Raw genomic sequence first — 16,433 nt, 5'->3', positions numbered from 1 at the left:
TATGTCCAATATCATTTCCCAGTATTTCCCCTTTCCTTCCCTTCTTCCCTCCCCCTAGTTACATACCATGAAAATTTTTACTGAATTCTAGAAATTTTATATGAAATAATGAGTTACTCCAGGCATATTTTCTGTACCTAAAAAGATTCATCTACTAGAAAATGAAGACAATGCTGATTACCAAAACACCCAAATGCAACCTGGAGCTGAGCTGGAGTACATCTTGGTTATAGGTTGCAGAGATCATTCAGCCTCTAATTTGTCTCTGTGCCTGTGACACAGGGTCTCAGGGACTTCAGTGGAAAGTTGTAATGGTCTGGTTGCTCAGCATTCAAGAGAATAAGGGAATATCCAGTCTGCTTTCCAAGGTGTTTGATGTAGTTGTTTTGGCCTCCTGTTCTTCACAGCTTCCATACTGGGCAAACATTTCAGGAGAAAACCTGTAATGTGACAGTGGCTCTAAGTCTGTAATTTCATCAGTCTAGCTCCATGTAATTGCCAGAATTTGCCTGGCTGCTCTAGCCCAATGGTAGTCCCTGCTGCTAAGATCAGATTCTGAGAAATTATTTTAAAGTGAAAAATGCTATAAAGTCTTGGGAATATGCTGAAATGATCTGTAGTCTTTGGATTTTTTACTATATTTAGACCATGTTGTATCCACGAATGTCTGTCTTTAAAGACTCTTTTACAATTTTCAAATTTTTTTAGTTTTACCTAGTAAGTGCAATGGCCTTCTTTGAAGTTTCCTTCATTCTTCATGAAAGCAGAAATTCTAACTTCTATCCTCTGTTTTATCATTTGCTTAAAGTTCAATTCATGGATGCTACCTAACCTTCCGTGTTATGTTTCCATTGTGGTGATAAAATATCTGAAATAATCAACTTTAAAAGAGGAGAAGTTTTTATGAATCATGGATATAGAGGTTTCACCCCATGGTTGCTTGTCCTTGTTGCCTTGGGGCTTGTGGCAAGGCAGTACACAAGAGCCTGCAGTACAGGAAACTGCTCACCACATGGTTGTCAGGAAGCAAAGGAAAGGTCCATGGTCCCAAATCCCCTCCAAGTACACACCCTCAATGACTGACTTATTTCCACTGGGCTCTACCTGCTAAAAGTCCTCTACCTCCCAAAAGTGCCAATGGCTGGTGAACTAGCCTTCAGCATATGGGTCTCTGGGGGACATTTAAGTTCCAAACATAACACTCTCTTTACATCTATATTCATGTGTACAAAATAAAGAGAGTAATAATTCTTCAACCCCAGGGCTGTAAAGGCTCTAAGCATACTTTTATTTTTTACCAATCCCAAAGAAAAAACTCAAAGGATTTAAAGGAGAGATTTGGGTATTTTATTACTTACCCATTCCTCTGTGGAGGTGAGCTGGGATACAATGGAGGGCCACACCATGCCTACCATCAGGGGAAGTGTATAGGATAGGTTGCATGCCCACTGCACAGGTGAATTTCCTCTGACCTTATATTAGTACATTCCTTGCCCTCAGAGTCATGCTGTTTAAAGCATCAATTAAAGACAGAGGATGAGGAAAGAGGCCAGCTTCCCCTTTCCATTTCCCTCCTTTCCACATTCTTTTAGAATCCCTCTTATCCCAATGCAATAATTATTGCTGCTTGGTTTTGAACTCCATTTATAAGAAATATGTTCCATCATTTTACCTCAGCTTGTGGGTGTCTTTGCCTATGATGAGTCTCTTGTAAACAGCATATATGTGGACCATGTTTTTAAATCCATTCATCTAATTTCTATATTTTAATTGGGGGAATAGAATCCATTTACATTCAGTGTTATTATGAATATGTGTTTGTGGTTTCCTGCCATTTTGAATTGTTTACCTTATTTAAATCTGTCTTGATTTTCATTTATTTGGTTGCTTTTGTTGAGAATCTTTGGGGAGCTTTTAGATTTGTTTTGGGGTTCCTCTGTATGCAGTTTCCCTTTGGGAAATATTTTTAGTGTTGCCTTATTGGTCATGAATTCTAGTTTATTCTTGTCATGAAAAGTTTTTATTTCCCAATTGATTTTGAAATTGATCTTTGCTAAAAATAGCAATCATGGCTGGCAAATGTTTTCTTTTAGAGTTTGAAATATCTCATTCCTGCCCCTCCTCTATTTTAGGGTTTCAGTTGAGAATTCAGAAGTGAGTCTTGTTGGTTTGCTTCTAAATGTGATCTGACTTTTCTCTTGCAGCATTTAATATTCTTTCCTTCATTGCCATGTTTAGACATTTTGATTATGATCAAAATCATTATGATTATGATTATTATCTTGGAGAGGTTCTGTTCTGAGCTTGTCTATTTGGGTCCTATACGTCTTCTATATGTGGATGTCTACTTCATATGTGTTATGGGAAATTTTTCTGTGATTCCCTCATTGAAAATATTCAGAATGGCTCTAGCCTGTACCTCCTCTATCTCAGTGACTTTCAGGTTTGTTCTCTTAATTCTCTCCCACATTTCTTGTATAATCAGATGATAGTCTTTTTTATTTATTGCACACCAAATATTTAAGTTCATATACTCCATCTTCAAAGCCTAAAGTGCTGTCTTCCAAGTCTGAAGTTCCATTTTCTGTGAAATCTAATCTGTTGGTGATATTTTAAAGTATTTTTTAATTGATTCATTTCTGGAGCCTGTATGTTCCAGGCATAATTTTCTTCCCACCTATTTCAGTCACTCTGGTTCAGGAACACTCTGGGTATCATAATAGTAACCTCTGGGTTCTCTGGCAATCTTCCTTTTGAGTTCTGATCTTTTATCCCTGCTCACTGCTTCAGAGTACTTACAAATGGTTCCCACGTGCCAGTGACTGCAGTTCCCACCAAACTACATGCCCATGGTTGGGGTGATTTCACTTGGTTTTCACTCAACCACTTCCCCCACTGACTCTGGGTTCTTTAAGATTAGCCTCCTTCTTTATTCCACAGTTTTCCCCAGGACAATTTTTTTAAATTTTTTTAAACCACCATGGTTTCTTCTCTCTGCCTGTGTTTCACACTCCCCTCAGCAGCCATGGCGACAGCCACTGCCAGTCAAGCTGGTGCTTCTCTGATATATTATTTCTTATATTATGTTCAAAGTTTTAGACTTTGTGTCTCTAGGGTTTCTTTTACTGTTTAGTTGGTGAATGCCCTTACTTATCAACCTCACTGAGTAGCAATCTTCCCAATTTTAATTCTGTTCTCAAGGAATTGATGGAAAGTAAATTTTCCTTTAATCTCATTGCTTTTTATTGATCTGTTTAGATTTTCTATGTCATAATGACTCAATTTTGGTAAGGATGTATGTGTCTAGGAATTTGCCTACTTTTGTACATTTCACAATTATTTGGAACACTGCTTTTCAAAATATTTTCTAGGAATCTTCTGAATGTCAGTGCTGTCTGTTTCAATATCACATTTTCCATCTCTAATTATATATGCTTGAGTTTTTTCACTCTTTTGGCTAATTTTTCTAAGGCTATTCCAATTTTATTTATCTTTTGAAAGAACAAACTATTTCATTGATTCTTTGTATTGTTCCTTTTTAGTTTTACTTGTATATTTCAGTTCTGGTCTTTATTATTTCTTTCCTTGTATCCAATATAGATTTCATTTGGTCTTGTTTTTCTAGGACCTTGATGTGGAATATTAGGTTATTTATTTAAGATCTATTTTTTAATATACTCATTTAGAGTTAAAAACTATCTTTTCATACTGCTTTCACTGTATCCCACAAGTTCTGATTTTTGTATTTCCATTTTTACTTGATTCTAGGAACTTTTTAAATTCAGTCTCTGATATTTTCAATGTCCTATTGTTCATTCAAAAGTGTATTGTTCAATATGTAGGTATTTTATGTAGTTTCTTTTGCTGTTGACTTCCATTTTCATTATATTATGGTTCATTAAAATGCCAAAAATATGGAGGTCTTCTTAGTATGCACTCTTCTCTTCATGATATGCCCTGGGATGTAGGTGTCCTGTTTAGTGTTGACAGTAATTCCTAGGACTTTGTAGGTCATTTCTCTGTGACTTCCTTGGCTGGTAATTGTGGGTTTTGATACTCCATGCATCAGAACATTAGGGGCGTTCTTTTTCTGTAGGTTTTACATGAATGGGGTTCTTCTGGTAGTTGAGACAAGTTGTGGCAGATACAGTATATAGGGCAACTGCTCTTTGCTTACTCTTCTAATATTTCCTTCAATGTTTGGTCTGAGGAGTTATGGCAGCAACCTGTGCTGAAGTCCAAGATACTTTTTGCACAAATAAATAATTTCTCTCTGGTGTTCCTAAAGTGGAGAATGTCCAGGAGCAGGAATTATGCCTACTTGGATTATCAGTTGTGGACTTTTCCCATTTTATTAAGTTGAAAGATCCACGGAGGCTTGAGCAGGGCCAGGTCATGGTTACAGTAAGGTGCAGCTTCTCTCAACTTGCTGAACATGTAACAAATTGTCAAAGCACACACCCAACATGTTGCAGGATCTTGGCTTGATCACCAGCAGCAGTAACAACATAAAAATAAACCAGCTGTAGAAATCAATTACACTCAACAACAACTAAAATAACAGTAACAATAAATAAGGGGAAGAGAAAATATAGAATGAAATAAAATGTCAAAAATAAATGAAACAAAAATTAATTCAAAAGTGAATATTGCAGGTGGAAAATGCGAAGGGAGGAAGAAACAAAAGAAAAATGGGGGGTCGTGAGTGGCCCACTGGTGGAGTGCTCCCCTGGCATTCTTGAGGCCGTGGGTTCAATCTCCAACACCATAAAAATGAAGGTGTGGGGAGGGGGGAGATGAGAAAGAAAAAAGAAAAGAAAGGAAAAGAAAAAAATCCATTTAAAATTTTTAAAATAATTGAATAAAAAATATAAGATATAAAATTTTTTAAATGTCATGAAAATTACTCCCTGCTGAAGTATTTTCTTTGGAGATCACTCTTTCCAGGTCATCCAACGTTTGAATAACCAGGTATATGAAGGTTAGTAGGCAGCAAAAGAAACCAATTGTAGTTCCTCTCTCTTTCCACAAAATGGGCTGGGATTGGGAGCAATAAGTTGACTGCACCATTCCCCCACTTATTTCCTGCCAAGGAGATTAAGGAGATGTTTATAAGATAGGTCACAATCACACTGGAGGAGTTCCTTTGTAAACCTGGAGGCACAACAAAAGTCAAGACCTCACCAACTCTTCCTTTAGCGTTTGCGGAACAAACTACTGGTAGACATACACTTGCTCCAAAGGCCTCTAGCTGTTGTTCATGGAGGCAATCCAAATGTCCCAGTCATGATGAATCCCTGGAATGTCGTGGAAAATGGTGTAAACAATCAAACCACTGAGTTCCACCCAGGAGAAGTAACATGGGAATTCTGTGAATTGCCAGACCTTGTCTCTGAACTCTCAGACCTGGTCCCATTGTGCAATCACATGCGACTGGAATTGCTCTTCTTCACAAAGGCTGGGACCACTTAGCAATGAGACCTCCAGATCATTCCCTGCCACTCAAACCTCTCATCTTGTTAGTGACAGACACTCTCCCTGTCTGAGACTAATTTCATCCACCCAAGAACTCTGGTGGGCGACCCAGGAATCTCAAATTGTGATTTTTCTATATTATCTAAACCCCAGGGCAGTTTAGTCCCTAACAATGGTCACTTCTTAAGAGAGCTCAGAGCTTGCTGAACACTGTGGTGAATTTGTTCCCTAAAGCTCCCTTGTGCAGGAGGAGTCCCCCTCAGAACATTTCCCTGAACTTGAGCTATTGCTTGTAAGAACCATGTGTTTCTCCCACAGGTAAGACTGCTGTCTGCTGACACCACGTGGGTAGTCTGAGCTCTCCAGCCTCCCTTATGTTTGCAGGTTGCCTCCCTCACCAGGAGAGCTGGAATTCACATTTTAAACTGCCTTATACTTTTCTCTGAGTTGCCTTTCTGCTTCTCCCTGTCATTTAGATTCCTCATGACTTCTTAATTAGTTTTCAAAGTTCCTCTTTCTCTTGTCTGAATATAGTTTCCCTTTTTTCCTTCTTTTCACTCATACGGTCATAACAAAGATACTTCCTTTTTGCTATTTACCTCTTCACCAAAAACTCCTATCTTTGAATAATTTAAACTCCTTAAAGGAAGCCTAAGCACAGATTCAGTTTGTTTGGCAGGGGGAAGTAACATTCTATGATTCCTAGTGTAGTTGACCATCACCCTTTTGGGGAGGTTACTCAATCTACCTAAAGTGGGTCAAGTTTTGACATGATATATCCAATCTGAACTCTGAAGCCTAGAGTCACTAGTGAAATGTTTTGAGGTAAACCATGGTTCATTCATTTTTCAGTCTTAATGACATATGATTATGATTTCTCCTGGATTCATGGCTGTCACCTTAGTCTTCTGATGGTCTCATCCCAGTTCCTTACTCTATCCCCTGTGTGCTGATCCTTCCAAATCTCAGGTCATTGGCACTCAAGTGTGTGTGTGCTTTACACAAAATCAACACAGATGCTGGCCCACTACATTAGACTTTTAGAAATCATTCAGAAAAAGACACTTTTAACTACTCAAGGTAGAAAACCTGACCTTTCTAGAAATGTTTTGTCACCTCCCATGCAGATCTCTACCAGCAACGGGATTAACTCTAGTAGGACCTACATAATAACTCCTATCTCAGATTACTCACTAACTTATGTTGAGTTTAATTCCATTTTATGGTTTATTAAAATACAATTATTCCTACTTGTTTTGGGAGGATTAGAGACTGAGTTACTGCCCTAGTATAGTGACTCCACATCTTACCCAAAAAGTTCTGCACTCTGAAAGTGGATGCTTAACTGGGGGAGGGAGAACCATGGGATAAGAAAACTCACTCTGTATAAATATAACCACTGACACGATTTTCTCTCCTCAGAGACCCCACAGCTCCGCCTGGTGGACGGGGGCAGTCGCTGTGCAGGCAGAGTGGAGATCCTTCACCAGCATTCCTGGGGAACTGTGTGTCATCACAGGTGGGACCTGAAGGAGGTCCATGTGGTGTGCAGACAGTTGGGCTGTGGAGTGGCCCTTAATGCCGTTTGCTGTGCACAGTTTGGAGAGGGGTCAGGACCCATCTGGCTGGATGCGCTGAACTGCACAGGAGAGGAGGACCAAGTGTGGAAGTGCCCTTCTCTGGACTGGGGACAGCACGACTGTAATCACTACTTGGATGCAGGTGTCATCTGCTCAGGTATGGATACTGCATTCCCCCCTGGGTTGAAGAATGAAAAGTTTGAAAGAACTGAATGCCTGATCCCTGGGGTAACAGGAGATGGATGAGCCAGAGAAAGCTGAAAGGTCCTTTCATAGAACCTGAGTGCTCAAAGTAGCAGCAGATGATGGGATTAATTTGTTTCCTTCTTGTATGTCTCAAACACTGTCCTTTTCTTTCTCAGTAATCTCATTGGACAAGACAGTTTTTTCGTAAGCTCATTCCACATAAAATCGATCTTTATAAATTTGTTTCTATAATTTAGTATTTATAGGACATTTGAATTACCTCACTCCTTTTGCAACCATTTTCAAAAGACAGACAAGAATTTACAGTATTTATAGGAAATTTGAATTACTTCACTCCTTTTGCAACCCTTTTCAAAAACAGACAAGAATGACACTTGCCTTTTTCAGTTGAATTGAGTGTTTTTATGTGCATAGCCATATACTTTTGCACTGGTTTAGTAACTGTATGTGCACAGGGCGTGGAATTAAACATATCACAGGGGAATTTAAGGATTTCTGCAAAGTTGCAAATCTCCTTTCCAGGTTCAGACATCAGAATTCTTAGTTCTTTGGCAGGAATGGCCAGAGAACTGTGAATGAAATGCTCTGAATCACAGGTTTTCCTTCCATCATTAATACAATAGATTCTCTCTACATTTCTTTTTCTTTTTTCCCCATCATTTGAACTTGGATTTTATGGTAGAGGTATTTAAATTTTTAACAAGTCTATCAGCATTGTCATTCATAAGCTCCTTCTGAAAATTTACACATGAATTAGAAAAGATAGATGTCATCAAGTATCCTTTTTTAAATTAAAAACTTCTGTTATGTTTTTATCTAAAAGGAAATCAGGTTTACTGAAGGTAAATAAAACACAGAAAAAATTAATAATAAAATTCCTTCATTATTAATTCCCATATGTAACTAGTGTTACAAACTTATATTGTATCCTTACAGATTTTATTCTTAAAAATTTTTTTCTGGCATTTCAGTTTTTTTAAGGAAATAACAAATTTTATTTGTGGACGTAGGCTAGATATATTGAAAATTTTATGGCATTTGTGTATTTTTTTGGTATGGATTTAATTTGAAAGACATATGGCATGAAAAACTGCTCCATGATTTTTTTTGTTTGACACTTTCCAAAAAAATAAACTTCTTGATGACATAAACTTAGAGAACGCTGAATTCTTCATAGTGAACTACATCTTTTTTTATTATTATTTTTATAGACGCATTTTGATGCATTGTATACAAATGGCTTACAACTTTTAATTTCTATGGTTGTACACGATGTAGATTCATACCATTCATGTAATCATACATGTACATAGGGAAATGATTTCTGTCTCATTCCACAATCTTTCATACCCCTGCGCCCTCCTCCCTCTCATTTCCCTCTGCATAATCTAAAGTTCCTCCATTCTTCTCTTACTCCCTATCCCCTCACCCCCATTATGTATCATCATCCACTTTTCAGGGAAAACATTCAGTCTTTGGTTTTTGGGGCTTGGCTTATTTCACTTAGCATGATATTCTCCAATTCCATCCATTTACCTGCAAATGCCATAATTTGATTCTTCCTTATGGTTGAGTAATATTCCATTGTGTATATATACCACAGTTTCTTTATCCACTCATCTGTTAAAGGGTGTCTAGGTTGGTTCCACAATCTAGCTATTGTGAATCGAGCTACTATAAACATTGATGTGGCTGCGTTACTACAGTATGATAATTTTCAGTATTTTGGTTATAAACTAGGTCAAAAGGTGGTTTCATTCCAAGTTTTCTGAGGAATCTCCATACTGCTTGGTTTCCAGAGTGACTGCACCAATTTGCAACTCCACCAGCAATGTACAAGTATACCTTTTTCCCATATCCATGTCAACACCTATTATTGCTTGTGTTCTTAATAATAGTCATTCTAATTGGAGTAAGATGAAATCTTACAGTTGTTTTAATTTGCATTTATCTAAGTACTAGAGGTGTTGAGCACATTTTCATGTATTTATTAATCACCCATATATCTTCTGTAAAGTGTCGATCAAGTTCCTTGGCCCATTTATAGATTAGGTTCTTTGTATTCTTGGTGTAAAGTTTTTTAAATTCTTTATAAATTTTGGAGATTAGTGCTGTATCTGAAGTGCATGTGGAAAAGATTTTCTCCCACTCTGTAGGCTCTCTTTTCACATTATTGATTGTATCCTTTGCGGAGAAAAAGCTTTTTGTTTGAATCCATTCCATTCATTGATTCTTACTTTGATTTCTTGAGCTTTGGAAGTCTTGTTAAGGAAGTCTGTCCTAAGCCTACTTGATGACAATTCAGGTCTACTTTTGCTTGTATTTGGTGCAGAGTCTCTGGTCTAATTTCTAAGTTCTTGATCCATTTTTGAGTTGAGTTTTGTGCAGGGTGAGAGAGGTTTAATTTCACTTTACTACATATGGATTTCCAGTTTTCCCAGCACCATTTCTTGAGGCTATATTTTCTCCATTATAAGTTTTTGGCTCCTTTGTCTAGTATGAGATAACTGTATTTATGTGTGTTTGTCTCTGTGTTCTCTATTCTGTACAATTGGTCTGACTGTCTATCTTGGTGACAATACCATGCTATTTTTGTTACTATTGCTCTGTAGTATAGTTTAAGGTCTGGTATTGTGCTACCTCCTGCATCACGATTCCTGCTCAGGATTGTTTTGGCTATTTGAAGTTTCTTATTCTTCCAGACACATTTCATTTTCAAAGCAACATCTGTATAAAATCATGCTAGGGAGATGAACTGTGCTGGCAGATCAATTTGGAAGCCATAAAATATTAATGCATATTTATTATGGTAAGAGATTATGTAGTTTAAGACTCAGATCAAGGTGATTATTCGTTATTCCCCCACAAATACACAACATTAACAGTATTCACACACCAGGCTGGTCTGTTAAGAGACAATGAACCTGTGAGTGCCTGCTTGTACTGTGATGAAGAAAAGACACATTGAAGGAGGAAGGAAGATAAGAGTTGCCCTTTCCCCAACCTCAAGCAGCCCAGCATGAAGAGAGATGCATCTTTCTTGGACAAGGGAAAGTGAATTAAGCCCAGAACTTAGACTTGAAACTCAGGATGAGGTGTGCCACAGGGAAACCTGGTGCTTGACAGAGCCCAACAACTCTATTCCTATGCCAGTGACCTCATACTGACACCATGGAACTGTGTTTAGTTGGGCAGCAAAGATACTTTTTGTACCACCACTCCTCCAATCTCTAGCAGAAGAGGGGAAATCAAGACTCTCTAAGGATCAGGGGCACAGAGCAGGCACAGGACTTTGCCTTAGAGCTCAGTTCCAGGTCCACCATGATCATGAACAGCACTGAGTAGGAATTAGAGGCCTCAAATGTAGAACAGAAATAATAAAGCAAGACCTGTGTGCTGGTGGGACAGACTCAAGAGGAGCCTGCATCACCTGTGGCTGGTTGCAGGAGATTTGGATCTTAAAGTCCACCTCAGCAGTAGGCAGCTCAGAGAACTGAGGGGCTTCGTCCCTCCTCAGTCCTGTGTTGCCTTGGCAGGCTGTGTCTTCAGGGTGTGACATAGCACTGCAGCACTGGTGGCCACAGGACTACCCACCTCATTCCTCCTTGAAGCCAGGCAGCAGAATATGGAGACAGCTAAGTCTCTGCTTGAGGGTAAAAAGTTAGTTGGGCAGTTGTAACTGGAAGCCTCAGGTTCTTATCTCTACATATTATAATACAGCTCTCAAAGATGAGAGATGAAAACTTTCATGCATCAACAAATCCTTTCATTTTCTACAGCATGCATGGACCTGGAGATTATTAGGTTAAGTAGAAGAAGTCAGACAAAGAAAGACAAGCACATTATAATCTCACTCATATGTCCAATCTGAAAGAACTTTCAGAAGTTGAGAGTGGAATTGTAGTTACCATGATTGGAGAGTATAATAGATAGGACTCAATCGTGACAGACTAATCAATTAAAAATAGGTTTTACTTCTATAGGAGCAAGAAGTTCTGATGCAAAATTGCACAGTAGGGTCACTATAGAAAACCAAAATGAACTACATTTAAAAAGACAGAAGAAAACATATAGGAAGTTTTTGCCAAAAATAAATGAAAAGTATTTGAGGAGAAAAAGATAACACAATGTATATATGCATCAATGCATTAATTTACCCCATTAAAATGTACAATTATATTTTATTATTGTAAACAAATGGGATACATGTTGTTTCTCTGTTTGTACATGGTGTCAAGGCATACCATTTGTGTAATCATAAAAGTACATAGGGTAATGCTGTTTGATTCATTCGGTTTTCTTTATCCTTCCCCCAACCGCTCCCACCCCTCTTTTCCTTGTATACAGTCCTTCCTTCCTCCATTCTTGCCACCCTCCTTAACCCTAACCCTAAACCTAATGCTACACCTCCCACCCCCCATTATATGTCATCATCTGCTTATCAGCAAGATCATTCGTCCTTTGGTTTTTTGAGATTGGCTTATCTCACTTAGCATGATATTCTCCAATTTCATCCATTTGCCTCCAAATGCCACAATTTTATCATTCTTTATGGCACAGTAATATTCCATTGTATATATATGCCACAGTTTCTTTATCCATTCATCAATTGAAGGACATCTAGGTTGGTTCCACAATCTGGCTATGGTGAATTGAGCAGCAATGAACATTGATGTGGGCTGTATCTCTGTAGTATGGCTGATTTTAAGTCCTTTGGGTATAGGCCAAAGAGTGGGATAGCTGGGTCAAATGGTTGTTTCAATCCAAGCTTTCTGAGGAATCTCCATACTGCTTTCCAGAGTGGCTGCACTAATTTGCAGTCCCACCAGCAGTGTATGAGTGTACCTTTTTCCTCACATCCTCGCCAACACCTATTGTTGCTTGTGTTCATGATAATCACCATTCTAATTGGGGTGAGATGAAATCTTAGGGTAGTTTTGATTTGCATTTCTCTTATTACTAGAGATGTTGAACATTTTTTCATATATATGTTGATTGCTTGTAGATCTTCTTCAGTGAAGTGTCTGCTCATTGCCTTAGCCCATTTGTTGACTGGATTATTTGTATTCTTAGTGTAGAGTTTTTTGAGTTCTGTATATGCTCTGGAAAATAGCACTCTATCTGAAGTATGAGTGGCAAAGATATTCTCCCACTCTGTAGGCTCTCTCTTCACATTACTGATAGTTTCCTTTGCTGAAAGAAAGCAAAGTTTTTAGTTTGAATCTATTCCAGTTGTTGATTCTTGCTTTTATTTCTTGTGCTACAGGAGTCCTGTTAAGGAAGTCTGATCCTAAGCCAAAAAGTTGAAGATTTGGACCTATATTTTCTTCTATAAGATGCAGGGTCTCTGATCTGATTCCGAGATCCTTGATCCATTTTGAGTTGATTTTTGTGCAGGGTGAGAGATAGGGGTTTAATTTCATTCTGTTGCATATGGATTTCCAGTTTTCCCAGCACCATTCGTTGAAGAGGCTATCTTTTCTCCATTGCATATATTTGGCCTCTTTGTCTAATATGAGAAAATTGTATTTATTTGGGTTTGTGTCCGTGTCCTCTATTCTATACCATTGATCTACCTGTCTATTTTGGTAGCAATACCATGCCATTTTTATTACTATTGCTTTGTAATAGAGTTGAAGATCTGGTATTGCGATACCCCCTGCTTCGCTCTTTCTACTGAGGATTGCTTTAGCTATTCTGGGTTTCTTATTCTTCCAGATGAATTTCATAATTGCTTTCTCTACTTCTGTGTGAAACATCATTGGGATTTTAATTGGAATTGCATTGAATCTGTATAGCACTTTTGCTAGTATGGCCATTTTGACAATATTAATTCTGTCTATCCAAGAACATGGGAGATCTTTCCATCTTCTAAGGTTTTCTGTAATTTCTTTCTTTAGTGTTCTGTAGTTCTCATTGTAGAGGTCTTTCACCTCTTTTGTGAGATTGATTCCCAAGTATTTTATTTTTTTTGATGGGATTGTGAATGGGGTAGTTTTCCTAATTTCTCTTTCTGAAGATTCATCACTTATGTATAAAAATGCATTGGATTTATGAGCATTGATCTTGTAATCTGCTACTTTACTGAATTCACTTATGAGTTCTAAAAGTTATCTGGTGAAATTTCCAGGTTCCTCTAAATATATAATCATGTCATCAGTGAACAGGGATAGTTTGAGTTCTTCTTTTCCTATTCGTATCTCTTTAATTTCTTTGGTTTGTCTAATTGCTCTGGTTAGAGTTTCAAGGACGATATTGAATAAAAGTAGTGAAAGAGGGCATCCCTGCCTTGTTCCAGTTTTTAGGGGGAATGCTTTCAGTTTTTCACAATTTTGAATGATTTTGGCTATGGGCTTAGCATAGATGGCCTTTGCAATGTTAAGGAATGTTCCCACTACCCCATTTTTTTCTAGTGTTTTGAGCATGAAGGTATGCTGTATTTTTACGACTGCTTTTTCTGCATCTATTGAAATAATCATATGATTCTTAACTTTAAGTCTGTTGATATGGTGAATGACATTTATTGAATTCCAGATGTTGAACCAACCTTGCATCCCTGGGATAAAACCCACTTGATCCTTGATCATGGTGCACTATCTTTTTAAATATATTTTTGTATGCGATTTGCTAAAATTCTGTTGAGAATTTTTGCGTCGATGTTCATTAAGGATATTGGTCTGAAATTTTCTTTCCTCAATGTGTCTCCATCAGGCTTAGGTATCAGGGTGATACGGGTTTCATAGAATGAGTTTGGGAGGGTTCCCTCCTCTTCTATTTCATGGAATACTTGGAGGAGAATTGGAATGAGCTGTTCTTTAAAGGATTTGTAGAACTCGGCTGAGAACCCATCTGGTCCCGCACATTTCTTTGTTGGTAGGCTTTTAATGACCTCTTCTATTTCATTGTTTGAAATAGATCTATTTAAGTTGTGTATATCCTCCTTGTTCAGTTTAGGTAATTCATATGTCTCTGGAAACTTGGTGAAGTCTCGAGGTTTTCTGTTTTGTTGGAGTACAGATTTTCATAATAGCTTCTAATTATGTTTTGTATTTCACTCATGACTGTTGTGATATTTCTTGTTCAACACAAATTGTAGTAATTTGAGTTTTTTCCCTCTTTCCCTTTGTTAGTGTGGTGAAGGGTTTATCAAGTTTATTTTTTCAAAGAACCAACTATTTATTTTGTTAATTTTTCCAATTGTTTCTTTTGTTTCTATTTTGTTGATTTCAGTTCTGATTTTAACTATTTCCTGTCTTCTACTACTTTTGGTGTTTGTCTGCTCTTCTTTTTCTAGGGCTTTGAGCTGTAGTGTTAAGTCGTTTATTTGTTGATTTCTACTTCTTTGTTGAATGCACCCCATGAAATAAATCTTCCTCAAAGTACTGCTTTCATAGTGTCCCAGAGATTTTGATGATGTGTCTTTGTTCTCGATTACTTCTAAGAATTTTTTTAGTTTCCCTCCTGATGTCTTGTTATCCTTTCATCATATAATAGTGTATTATTTAATCTCCAGTTATTGGAGAAGTTTCTGTTGTTTATTCTGTCATCTATTTCTAATTTCAATCCATTATGATCTGATAGAATACACGGTAGTATCTCTATCTTCTTGTATTTGCTAACAGTAGCTTTGTGGCATAAAATATGGTCTGTTTTAGAGAAGGAATTCATGTGTTGCTGAGAAGAAAGTGTATTCATTCTTTGTTGGATGGTATATTTTATATGTGTCCGTTAAGTCTAAATTGTTGATTGTGTTATTGAGATCTATGTTTTCTTTATTCAATTTTTGTTTGGAAGATCTATCCAGTGGTGAGAGAGGTGTGTTAAAATCACCTAGTATTATTCTGTTATGGTCTATTTGATTTCTGGAATTGAGAAGGATTTATTTGACATACATGGATCATCCAATGTTCAGGGCATAGATATTTATGATCATTATGTCTTGCTGATTTATGTTTCCCTTAAGCAGTATGTAATGTCTTTCTTTATCCCTTCTGACTAGTTTTGACTTGAAGTCCACATTATCTGAAATGAGGATGGATACTCCAGCTTTTTTGCTGAGTCCATGAGCATGGTATATTTTTTCCCATCCATTCACCAGTAGTCTATGGGTATCTCTTTCTATGAGATGAGTCTCCTACAGGTAGCATATTGTTGGATTTTTCTTTTTAATCCAATGTGCCAGTCTATGTCTTTTGATTGATGAGTTCAGGCCATTAACATTCAGGGTTATTATTGTGATATGATTTGTATTCCCAGTCATTTGACTTATTTTTGTTTTTTGACATGATTTGGTTTCTCCTTTATTTGTCTGTTCCATTAGGATAGTTCCTCCTGTTTCTGATTTGCATAGTTGTTTTTCATCTCTTCCTCATGGAATATTTTGCTGAGAATGTTCTGTAATGCCGGCTTTCTTTTTGTAAATGCCTTTAGCTTTTGTTTATCATGGAAGGATCTTATTTTGTCATCAAATCTGAAAGTAATTTTTGCTGGGTATAAGATTCTTGATTGGCATCCATTTTCTTGCAGGGCTTGGTAAATGTTTGTACAGGCCCTTCTAGATTTTAGGGTCTGGATTGAAAAATCTGCTGATATTATTATTGGTTTGACCCTGAATGTAATTTGATCCTTTTCTCTTGCGGCCTTTAAAATTCTCTCTTTATGTTGTATGTTAGGTATTTTCATAATAATGTGCCTTGGTATGGGTCTGTTGTAATTTTGTATATTTGGAGTCCTATAAGCCTCTTGTACTTGGTTTTCCATTTCAATCTTCAGATTTGAGAAATTTTCTGATATTATTTCATTGAATAGATTGTTCATTCCTTTGGTTTGTTTCTCTAAGCCTTCCTCAATCCCAATAATTCTTTTATTTGACCTTTCCATGATATCTCATAATTCTTGTAGATTCTGTTCATGATTTCTTACCATCTTCTCTGTTTGGTCAAGTTTGTTTTCAAGATTAAATATTTTGTCTTCAATGTCTGAGGTTCTGTCTTCCAGGTGTCCTGTCCTATTGGTTATGCTTTCTATGGAGTTTTTAACTTGGTTTATTGTTTCCTTCATTTCAAGGATTTCTGTTTGCTTTTTTTTCAGTATCTCTAACTCTTTATTGAAATGATCTCTTGCTTCCCATATTTGCTCTTTTAACTGTTGAGCGGTGTAATCATTTAATGC

At 37.2% G+C, this 16,433-nt stretch overlaps 1 protein-coding gene across 1 annotated transcript in view; it reads left to right on the top strand.

Annotated features, from left to right (window-relative positions):
- The window catches only part of LOC306661053 (antigen WC1.1-like), a gene marked incomplete at both ends in the record, with an annotated part of 88,721 nt that overhangs the window by 60,453 nt on the left and 11,835 nt on the right, over positions 1–16,433 (top strand). The window contains one exon of the mRNA XM_079139881.1: positions 6,898–7,212. Coding sequence (XP_078996007.1) covers positions 6,898–7,212 — 315 coding nt within the window. The remainder of the gene's footprint in view (positions 1–6,897; positions 7,213–16,433) is intronic.

Source organism: Sciurus vulgaris, assembly GCF_902686455.1.
Source record: "Sciurus vulgaris genome assembly, chromosome: 5".
Lineage (NCBI taxonomy): Eukaryota > Metazoa > Chordata > Mammalia > Rodentia > Sciuridae > Sciurus > Sciurus vulgaris.
This window is presented reverse-complemented; position numbering and strand designations above follow the sequence as displayed.